This window comes from Lepisosteus oculatus, chromosome 16 (assembly GCF_040954835.1).
Source record: "Lepisosteus oculatus isolate fLepOcu1 chromosome 16, fLepOcu1.hap2, whole genome shotgun sequence".
Taxonomy (NCBI): domain Eukaryota; kingdom Metazoa; phylum Chordata; class Actinopteri; order Semionotiformes; family Lepisosteidae; genus Lepisosteus; species Lepisosteus oculatus.
The window spans coordinates 15612545-15624627 of record NC_090711.1 but is presented as its reverse complement, the minus strand read 5'-3'; the positions used below and the strand labels follow the sequence as shown (position 1 = coordinate 15624627).

The 12083-nt window shown below is 36.4% G+C and overlaps 1 protein-coding gene across 7 annotated transcripts in view; it reads left to right on the top strand.

Moving 5' to 3' along the window:
- The window catches only part of tox2 (TOX high mobility group box family member 2), a 146042-nt gene that overhangs the window by 108208 nt on the left and 25751 nt on the right, over positions 1–12083 (top strand). For 5 of the 7 annotated variants that reach the window (XM_015364670.2, XM_069179448.1, XM_015364669.2 and 2 more), the window contains one exon: positions 10778–11014. The exons of the other annotated variants lie outside the window; for them this stretch is intronic. In XM_015364670.2, coding sequence (XP_015220156.1) covers positions 10778–11014 — 237 coding nt within the window. The remainder of the gene's footprint in view (positions 1–10777; positions 11015–12083) is intronic. 7 annotated transcript variants of the gene reach the window in all.

Here is a 12083-nt window from a genome sequence, read left to right as displayed (position 1 = left end):
GGCTGTGCAAAGCTCTAGCATTCGGACAGTGAAGACAAAATGCAGCATGGTTGATATATAAGATGCATTCTAATATAACTTCACAGTCTTTATTTTATTTCTGCTATTGTGTGAGCTCTAAACTATATTAACGTCTGTAAAAGATCCCAACATAAACTTGACTACATCAGACAAGATATATAGTTTCTAGGGACAGTGTTACGATGATAGAAGGCTGTATGCTACATTTTGCCAAAGGCTTGTTCAGATTATCACTCAATAAAATCCTGTCTGTATCAGGCTGTGGTGTCTTACTGAGCTGTTTTACATGTACATGCCAAGCAGTTCAGCCCCTGTATTCTCTAAAATTCAGGTCCTTCCAAAATGTTTTTGACATAGAGCAAGTCCACTTTAGGTTAATTGCACAGATGCTGTAGGACCTTTCCAAAGTGACATTCTTGCCTTCTATCAGGTTGTGTGGGTTTTGTAAAGGCTTGTATCAGGTATAGCCAACCTCTGGTCCTTGAGGGCCAAAGGATCTTTTTGATCTTCATCTCCAGTTGGATTACTATTATAACTTAACTGAACTTAAATTAAATTTTGGACTAACTCAACCCTTGTCTGGTTTTATGTCAACTGTACATTTTTCTATTATCCTGTCTCCTACTAAGCATTCTCTGCGCCATTTCTGATTGTTGCTGGTTTCCACAGCAACAAATTGCTCTTGCAATAAATGGCTTCTGAGCAAATTTCTGTCCCAGTTGAATGTGAGCTGTTCCGAGGTTTTGGGAATGCAGATATCATAGTTGCACCTCAGCAATGTCTCCTGAGCCAAATGTCAGAGATCAATGCTAATTTGCTTCCCCTGAGTAGCACTCAGAAAAAAATCAGAGAAATCTTTCTTTTTCCCTTTTTTACAACATTTGAATGCCAAATAACAGAATATGCCAAATAACAGAATATCAGAATGAGAAGTAGAGTTCAAATATAAAGATATAGAAGTGTACATAAAAAGAGGATAATGGAAGTGATAGAAACCTCTCCTTTAGCCCTCTGTTCTCTCTGCCTCAGTTTCTGAGGTGTAAGAATGTAAGAAAGCTTTCAAATGAGAGGAGGTCACTCAGCCAATCGAGCCTCATTTGCTTGCTGTTATCAGCACTCATGGTCTTCTTTTTCCATCCTTCTCATTCCCACAGAACTAACCTGCATACGAAAGTTCATTTTCTCACATTAAGTCATTACAGGTACAAACTAGATTAGAAGTTGACAGATGTATTGAAATAATATCCCAAGTATTATTGTTGACAGCAGTGACAAGTAGCTGTTTTAAAATTAGAGAGAAATTATTAACAATTTATTATTTTATTTTTTTCTAAATGAAAAGGCTAGGAAATAAAAAACAAATGCCTGTTTTTATTTAAAAATCTACTTGAGTTCCTCTTAACTATGGGTTGCACTTCCCAGCAGTGAGCCCGTTTGATGATGTTGAAGAAGAAAGACTAGAAGAGTGGCTGTATTGAGAAAGCAGGTATAAATTAATTGCTAACATGACTCACTAACTGCAAAAAAAGGTGTAGGAAGAACTTTTATAGTATGAGATAGCGAATTGATTGCAAAATACATCCATAATTTAATCTCTAACTAACAATTGTATCTTCTCTGGGTGTACTTTTTTAAGCAGTAGCGAACATGTCATATTATGCAAACCTCAGATCCTATCTGTTGTAAAATTCCAAGCAGTGTATGATGCAGTTCTTTGAAAGAGTGGATGCAGTGACAATACCAGTAATGAGGAGCCTGGGAATGCAGATAGGTGTGTTGAGACTTAAAAATTGAAATCAAAAGTGTCATCTGCATTTCCATGATGTGGATTGGATTTGAAAATGCTCTGTTTAAAATGAGATGGCCAAATTACAAGGTTCAGAGAAGAAGCAGGTATGTGCTGTACACTTAGGGATTTGTAAGATCATAGTCAGCTCAAGCTGACTAGATTTTTTTCCTGGTAATGTTTCGAAAATTTAAAATCCCAACATATATAGAGGTTCACTTTTATATTGTTGCAGCATCTAATCACAGACTCACCAATATCAAGGTTCTAAAACATAGTATTATAATTCATTGTATTCCATAGAATTTATAAGTATGGCCTGTTGGGAGATCCATCTCTATTATGTTAAATATTATAGGATTTATGAGTACAATTGAAAAATCCAGCTCTGTTCCTTAGAGTTTAAAGATTGTCAATTATGTCTCTTCTCTATTTCATTGCATTTTTTCGTACCTTGAGAGATGAGATGCATTTAAGTGGATGTGGTCCCTAGTGGTGTTGGACTTCTGTCTCAAAGCACACTTCTTTTGTGTGCAAAGTATTAGAGTGTGGTCATCTTATTTCTACAGAAGCCAAAAACTGGCTATGCCACCATATCGAATGTATGGAAGCTTTCAGAAGATCACCATGCAAAATGTATGCTCTCCTAACCACAGCTGTTTGCACAAATGGGCTGATTTTGACTGCAGGAAGAGAAAAAAAAATGCAGAACGTGGTTTCTCAGTGTTTCTCCGCCACAGATCACATTTCAGAACTTAGTTAATAAGAAATTTTAAAGCCTTTCAGTTTGAATCACCATGACCACTGTAACACTTTCCCACAGCAGCGGGCTGAATTGTCACAAAAGCCAAACTGTCAAACAAAATGGAGTCTGCCTAAACAACAGGTACAGCAGCTTGTTCAAAGAAGCTGTTGTCCTAAATACTTTTTTAGTTTCTGGAATTGAAATAAAGCAACATTTGCTGTATACAATCAGCTTTTGGGAGACTCATCTTGTTCAGTTCACAACGAGGCAGTGATCTGAGTTTCTTGATTGATCCTCTAGCAAACTAAGGATAAATATTACCTCTGCTGCAGAACTAGCTTTAATGGTATTTGTTAAGAAAGCCTCTTGCTGAACCAGTCCCACCAAAGCACTGTGATTCAAAAAGTAAAAAAATCAAGATAAAACCATAAAATGGGTACTTTCCAGTCTGAAGTTTTATTGAAAACCTTCAAAGAAGTATCTACTGGAAATGAAGAATCTTAATGTCAAAAGCAAGCTGACATATCCATCAAGTGTAGCCAAAAGCGCTACTGTATTTTAATTGCACCATTGCACTTGAACAAAATAGGTATTAAAGAAGCTGGTAGTGTTTCAGTATAAATCAGCTCTGCAGCGCAGGTGAAATGCTTCTTTTTTTCCAAATGAGCTTTTGTATTGCACAGAGATGTATGCTTAGCAGTGGCATTTTAGACACGGCACGAAAAATGTTACATTTTATTGAAAATAAAAGACTAGGAATATGCCATACTGCCTGTATCTCAAAGGGAAAAAGTCTTGCTATATTTTTGTGAGGGTAATAGGTTAGTATAAATAGGAAGCAGTGAAGTAAAGTATTTAAGGAATGAACATTAAAAACAAATCAGTATTCATTACATTTAATGAATATTCATGACTGTTAATTTAAATTACCTTTGGCAACTGTTGTTAAGACTAATGAATAATTTAAAACAGCATGGCCAAAGAGATTTGAACATTGCATTAGCTGACTGCCAGGGATTAGCTGCAGAGAATAAACAATTAAATCTGGATAGCTGGTTATTAATTTAAAGGAAAAGAAAGGGGTTGACCACTTTCCAAAAATGGAACATGGCATCCACTACTTCACAGCCAGTAATATTACATGTTTCAGTTGAAGGCGATCCTAGCTAACAAAGAGTGAAAATGGATTCAAAGATAGAGTACAAAAAGACCAGACTTCCAGATTTGGATTCTTAATTATTTGAATTCTTAATCACGTGGAGCTGCTCTTTTGCTTGTCTGTATGGGATATTCAATTCATAAGTCATTTGTCAAGTCATTTCAAGGTTTTTTTTGCAAAGTCTGTTTTGGTGAGTGGTGCTCAGTTACACATTTATACCAGGGCTTTGTGCTGTTGCCCTCTTTCAAAACAAGAGTGGAACAGTTTCAGAAATATCCCCCTTGATAGAAATTATTTAAATAACCCCCAACTTGTAGTCTTGTGAAGAGAGCAAAAAGGGTGGAATGTAAATGGCTCATTAGCTGGAGTTGCTTTGCATTCATCCTATATGGATATTATCTTTGTTTATCTACAGAAAATAACAATTCTTATTTTTAACAATGAGAATTGAGTTATGACTTGTTATATGTTATGTTTTTCAAGGGTTGTTTATGGAGGGATATTTTAAGAGTGGGTTTCATAAAAACCATTTGTGAAATGATTTTTAATAATGAGAGTTAAATACATAATCTTTGTTGTTGAGAATGTGATATTGCCAGAAGGGGTGATATTCAAGGGAAAACAAATATAGAAACTGATATGTGTGGTTCTAGAAAACTAATATTCTGTCTTGTGATTCTTGTTCATTTGCAATGAAAACCAAGTAATTTAACTGATTGTTTCACAGTCAAATTCTAAGGACAGATTTGCTTTCTCTTCTTAGGGGATGGCTATTCTGTGGGTCAAAGCAGTACAGATACTGCAAAAGAACTAGCTCTTTTTCTCTGTCTCTTTATCCATCATACTTTGTGTATTGTGTGAGGAAGGAAAAGCTTAGGAGAAGAGGCAGCCTGCTTTTTCTACTGCAAACATGTTTGCCATTCCTTTGAAGGATCAGCGTTCCGAGTCCTCAACACAGCAATAATTAAAGCTGTCATGGCTGGGAGCCTGCAGGGATAATGTTCCATTATTATAGTCATTTGTTTCAATTAAACGCTCTGTGATTTTACAATAGCAACTGTGAACCTGTGTGAGTAAGCTATTACTCTCAACAAGATGTCTCCAAACCAGGCGAAAAGCAGATACCCCAGTTGCTCTGAGGACTTTCTTCACCTTTCCTGTTTGGTTTTGTTTCTAGGACATAATTCTGGGCGTGCCCCTCAGTTGAGCAACTGACTGGCAAGCAAACAGGTGTGCCAGGGTAAAAAATAGCTGATGCTACTATCTCTGCTTTCTGAATGACAGATCACTTGGCAGACATTTCAAATTGGGAAGAGGGGATGACTCTAAAAAGGGCCAAATTACAATTAATTTTGCATCTTAATGTTTTGTTTCATGCAACAGTTCTCGGTGCGTGCACAGAGCTTATCTTCTCCGGTACAAACTTTCTATGGAACTAGGCCATAAGCCAGGGCCAACAAAGCCAGGATTTTAAAAGCCAATGTGAATGAAATTTTGCTGCGCTGCACAGCCAGTTAGTGTGAAGATTGCTTTTTAATATGAAGTGTTATGCAAGTTTGAGATGAGGGAGATACAGCTTATCGGGGAAGCTGTACTATGTGGTTGTGTTTTCCTGCAGTGGCTAACAGATTTAACAGATGAATTTTTGCCTACAGTTTTTTAGCAAATTTTGCTAATTGATTCTGATGCATTTCTTCAAAGTCTATACCTTTCATTAATTCATTAATTCATTACATCTGACAATTATTCATACTACGTTTAATGTCACTTTTCCTTTTTTCTCAGCTCCTCTGTATATCAGTTGCTTGACTAAATCAAAATGCTTGATTCACCCATTTTTCCTGCTGTAAAAACCCTGTACATTACCGCAGTTTGTCACTGGGTAAAAGTTGGAGGCATGTGGCACCCCAAGACAGTTTCCAATTGACAGTAGTGCAATTGAAGCTTTGTTTTACTTAAGGGTTTACTTTATAAGTGTTTTGTAGTGCCACCTTAGACCAGCATGTGAATATTTATCAGATCGTACCATCAGCTTGTGCAGAGTTTGCCAGATAGTGACTTACACCTTCACAAACTGGCTGTTGCCGTGTCGCCAGAATCCTGTACAATGAAATAAATAGAACAACAGATGTCATATCTCATCCTGTTGGGAGATATCCATGTAGCAATTTGAAATGGAAATGCCCATCAGTGAAGTACTAAATGCAATTATAAAGTATTATTTTAAGCCATTCCAAACTTCCAAACAGTTTCTTTCAGCTGTTACTCTGTTTTTGTAATATTTGTGTTATTTGGTAGTGTTGCTGTTAGTGCCATAAATATATCTCTTTTGGCAGGCCAGGTGTTGCAGAGCAGTCATAGCTGATACTGAAATCATTTCCAAGCTGAAATCAACAGACCTGTGGAACCTGAATGCAAAAGATCTTACTGTATATCTCGTCTCAGGCTCTGTGAACAACGTCTCATTGGATGGCCTCTTATATACTGTACAGTATGGCTTTCATTTGAGTAAAATAGGCATTCAAATTCTCAAAAATTCAAGGCTGTGAAATGTGTTGCAAAAAGCTCATCACTGTCTTAAATGCAGCTTTCTTGTTTTTTCATCATTTACAGTGCACTCTTTATTGGTTTTTATGTTCCTGAATTAAGATGAATGTGATTCTGTTCTGTTTTGGAGAGGACTAAGGAAGATCAATGCATCATACTCTGTATCTATCACAAATACAAATCATATAACATTAAAAACAGATGTCAGAAAATCAATTTCACAGCACTGCCATACAGCTTATCTCAAAGTTTCAGTAAAACATCTGTCATTTAAGATTGGTGTTCCAGGAACTGTTTTTTTCTCCTAAACATTGTGTTGTTTGAGTCACCTAATTAACATGGAAGTAGGACCATATTCTTTGGATGTTTGTTTTTCAATTATGAAATATTTGCAGAAATGAAACCTGAAACATACAGTACGTTCAAAATTGTTATATGTCTTACATTAATTGCACATATAATCCAGATGTTTGTTAACTCTGAAATGAAATTAGGAAGCTAAGTGGAAACTAAGCTTTTCTAAATTGAAGTTCCCCTTGTTGATGGATATTAATTTTTTTTAAATCCTAAATGTTTTTAACATTAGTACCCAGAGATGGAAGAAAATTATGTTTTATGTGTCTTGTCAATCATTGGAATTTCATCTGTTGTCAACTCTGTTTTTCTCTTAAAAAGAAGCTATTTAGCTGTGTTTTGTGTTGTCTTGCCAACATTTGCATTTACAATATGTACAGCGAAGCAGTGTCATTAACGATCAGATTAAGAGAGTCATTCTAATAATACCATATCCATTGGGAAAATAACCATTGCTACAAAAGTAGGAATAACATGACAGAAATATTTTTCAATAAATTTAAATTAGAAAAAAATATTTTCTCTCTGTAGGATTCCTTCCCTCATCTAAGAAAGTAAATACAAACAAGGTAGTAGGTGCATTGGGCATTAGGTATCATGTTGAAATACTTTAAACAAAACAATACTCTTCTTCAAGAAAAAAAAAATAGAAATTAATATATTTGCTTTATGTGAGTCTGAAATACCTTGTTTCTTGCTCAAATTTAAATTTGAGATGCATCCTTTTTGTAACTCTTGGCCTCCAAAAGTGAAGCTTTGATACCAACACAGAGCAAGTTGCCTTGACTTTGGCTCCCCCTCTGAGGATGATACCATGGAACTATTAGCATACAGTACCTATGGCAACCACCAACCTTTGTAATAGCCTTTCATAATGTTTGTACAGCAGTCACATCACACAGTTTCTCTTAACCCAGAGGAAGTAATGGTCCTGCTCGCTCCTGGTTAAGATAGGAGAGAATTAAAGTAAAACTGTAAACTGTAGTGCAGCTGAATGAAAAGAAACCACAAAAAGGGCTAAATACTGCATATTTATTGGGATAACTCTTTTAAAAAAGTTATAGTAGCTCTTAGTGCAAGATATTTTTTGTAAATAATAATGTGTATTGAGCTGACTTGTTCTGATTTTTAAGAATAATCTGATTCAAAATGAAAATGCTGACCCTTATCGTTGTATTGGTCTTTTATCACAAATGATAGGCAGGCGAACAAGAGACAGACTTTATACTTGCACATGCGTTCGGAGTTCAAAATGGGATGTTTGTGCTTTTTTGAGAAAACCATGTGGAAAATGAAACAGCAATTAAGTGCAACTATTAAGTGCAACTCTGAGCATATTGAGGTAACGTGGTAATGAGCTGTCATGTGCCAAGATATGGTTTCTCCCACTGGATCAGAGAGAAAACTAATTTAATATTATTCGTAAAAATATATTCATTGAAATTAATTAAAAGGCAGAAATGTAGCCTTAATTCTAATGTGCTGTGTGAAGATAAATAAGGACAAATGATACCGAAACAGTCATTCTCTTTCTTTAGATTTTGTAAAGCCAGTGTGAGAGATAGGCAGACATTCATAGAGTTTAACTGAATATTAAAAAACAAAGTTATTATAACAAATAAACAGCCTAAGCAAGTTAACAAACAATAAAAAGAACAAATTTATAATATTTTTTACTCTTTCTTTCTTTCTACCATTAAGGAATTAGTCAACAGTAATATATTGTACAAAAAAGAAACAAAAATAATCATGCACTTCATAATAACATTTAATTTCACATTTAAAATGAAAACAAAAACAGAAATGGATTCAAAATCCACTCAAAATAAACTAATATAACATAAAACTAAAAATAAATCTTCAAACTTTGTCCTATACAGAGACAAGCTTCTATAATACTGTATATTAACATCACATGTGACATTCCAAAATTTCTAATTGCGTTTATTTGATGAGAATCTGATTCTGAAGGATAGGTCTTTTCTGGTTCCTACTCCCTGTATGTACAATTCACTTTATTACACACAGCACAGTAATGTATCATTCAGTGGCTTGTCATAAAAATATAAATCTTAAAAAAGAATTGTGTTAAAAAAGAAAGATTCATAGAGAAACGCCATACAGTACCAGTATAGGCAATCATAGAATATGTTGGAAGAGAAATTATATCAAACGTTAAAATGGCATACAGAAAACCTGAAGAAACAAAAATGAAAAGGGGGGCTCACTTTGTGGATTTTTTATTTCCCTAACAATACATACAATTCACCCATTCATAATTCCTTTATGTCTTTAAAACACTACTGCAGTCAGCTCCCCAACAAATACTTCATTATGTGAAAAATGTCCCTTTCAGATTGTTCTGGGTGTACCTGGCTCCTTCATTTTTTAAAAACATAGTAAGCTCCGATTAGGGGGTGAGTATTGCGCCCCGAGGCTGTTGCTATGGAAATAGCCCAGCTCTAGCAATGATAGCCCATTCATGTTTGATTAATTGGTTTTTCAATGCTCCTTGGTTTGTGAAACCCCTTAAAGGGCAACGCCACACAAAATGGAAAATTAATGGAAAACATTTCTTTAGCCACTTCAACATGTGGAGTGATGGTGTTTTAAATTATTATTTAAATGTTGGTGGTTCTTTTTTTCAAGGGGAGGGTTAGCTCAGTAATTTGAAATGCAGAAAAAAATTCCTTTGTTTAAGAGGTCTTTTGTTGCCAGCCACAAAGGGAAAAGAAAATGTAATGTTCTGTACTTGTTTTTAATAATGCCATGTTTTTTTGTTTTTGTTGTTTTCATTTGTTACACTACATTTTATTCTAGCAACCCATTGGGACCAATTAAAATGACTGTACAGCCAGGGCTGAAATTCAGATGCCTTACCAGTGTTTATTATGATCTGATCTACTGGGGCTATCCAAGTTGATCTTGTTAGCACGGTGTTAATCTCATTAGAGTTTTTGCTTATGAATGTTTTACTAGATTAACAAATACCAGACCACAGCTTTGTGTTTTGTCCTGATTAGTGTAGGTACTGTACTCCACTTGGCATCTGGGAATGTGACAGCTACACAAGAAATGTTTTACTTTTTATTTTGTCAAGGCAAAGAATTGAATGTTGTCTTTCATTAACAGCTGCTAACAGATGACAGTAGCTCAGTTCACACTTAGCAGTGTGCAAAAAGTTATCCAAAGCACTCAGACAAGCACCCAGAAATAACTGCAAAGTCTTAAATCCTTCATTGTCTTAGATAAAATAATTCAGTGTAAAGAAGTTGATCTGTATTCCATATGACTGATAGATGCATCCCTCATCCTCACCTGGATCCTCATGTGAGATTGTATGGGGTTTCTAAGTCTTTTGCTCAGACTGTGCACAAAAACAACAATCCGTAAAGAAACAGCGTAGTAGAATGTGCAGAATGTAATTCAAAAGACTTTTAAGGATAGACCCCCTTTTCTGATTTGCTTTTTATTTTACTGGGCAACCAGAGAATTGGATTGGCGTAGATGTTAGAAGAAGGACACTGATTGCCAAAGCTCTTTTAGGCAATGTGTTCAGAATAATACAGGTCAGGTAATACTGAAAGTGCCTTCCACATCCTCATTTAAAAAAATGCTTGTGATCTATTGATCATTCTTTAGACGGGCTCTGCATTCTAAGAGGTTATTAGCTATACATTTTTAAATCCAAAAAACTTTATTAGTGACACAGTGGAGTTGTGTATTGGCAGTCTGGGTTTGTCTTTTGAGAACTAAGACAGGAAAAAAATGGAAGTGAGCCAAGGGAAGCTCACCACCATAGCATATAGTTATGTTTCAACACAGCTTTTGAATGTAGAAGTAGCTGCTCCACATTGAAGCACAATGACCGTAAGTTGTAGCTCTGGGTGGAAGCCTGGATATGAGAGTTGGTTCTTCGTCCTGGGGAGAGTGGGGAAACTGGGCCAAAACTCGCTTCCAGCCAGCTGCTGCTGTGCTACAGCAGGACCAGCAGCACATACAGTATGTAGGGGAGTCAGTTCTTCTTGAACCCCATAATGTAAACCCCTTGTCTCCTGGCGAAAGGGAGAAGAAAAGGAGATTTTACATCTAACTGTCAGTAGTTATAAAATAGGCAATTGGGAATTAAAAAAATTTTAAAGTTCCTCTTCTTTTCTTATCCCAGATCCAGGAGATGACTCACCCTGACGGCTCACATTATGACGGCGCCCATCAGGGCCCACTGATAAACAGAACACCTAGGATACTGTCACATCACATGAGCGCTCTGTCCCAGCTGAACTCTCAGGTTGGCCTGCGAAGTGCCGTAACCCATGGTTCCCCCTCACCTCCAGGAAGTAAATCAGCCACACCCTCCCCCTCCAGCTCTGCCCAGGAAGAGGATACTGATTCCCATTCCAAGGTACCAGTGGGAACGGGAGAGGGGGGGCTGGGTGGTTGGGGAAGGGATATGCAGGAACTGTGCAGCTTTGGGCACATAGGCTTTACTTAACAGTCCTTCTCAAAAAACAAACAATAGATATGTCCTAATAAAGTATACAAATAAGGAACAAGTAATAGGTTTATTCCATGCTGAAAAAAAGAAGAAAGAAAACACAACGTTGTGTTTTCTTTCTTCTTTTTTTCAGCATGGAATAAACCTACAGTATTACTTGTTCCTTTGCAGCTTACGCATGCTGACGCAGCTACCCACCTGAACTACTAAAGTATACAAATAGGTTGATTTAGAAAATATAGCCAACTAAATGAAAAAATGGGACTCTAATTTGAGCCAATCTTTCTTTTCATTGAAATTAGTGATTTCCATGAGATCCAGTTTATGCATGTGTTCCCTTTAGATATTTCCTCCTATGTTGGTACTGTATATCCGATTCCCTCTGTTAATTCCGGAAAGAGTTGATGTTAAATAAGCACATCTCTTTTGTGGGAACAAATAAGTCTTCAACTGTTCACTCATGTTTCTGCCCTTTTGTTTGTTGGTTTTTGCAATTCACCCTATGGTTAAAAGATGTGCTTCTCCAAGGCCAGTGGAGTGTCAGTGTATAACACCAAGAGACAAGAGGATAGCAGCTAAAGTGTTAACGGCAACCTTTTATTTCCAAACAATATGAAAACAACATGAAAACATCAGGAGACTGGGAAATGAAAAGAGTAACTAGAGAAAACCTTAACGTCATTGTATACAACTCATGGATGTTTGTCTCTTTTTCACAAGCTCATTGATCCAGTTACCAATACAAATGCTAGCAGCTCTTTTGTGCAATGAAACTTGTGTTCTAGTAACACTTATTTCTAAGAGATAGATTGTCTAACAGAAGTATATCTCTTTTGCTCTTTACAAGCTCATCCACCGAGCGAGTTAGAGAAGTGGTGGAATTATCCGTCATCTAGGGAGTGGCAATGAGCTGAGTTGTGCTCAGAACCCACAAACAGCTGAGATCAAGCTGTGTCAGGGGCAAGGAAAGCTGTAC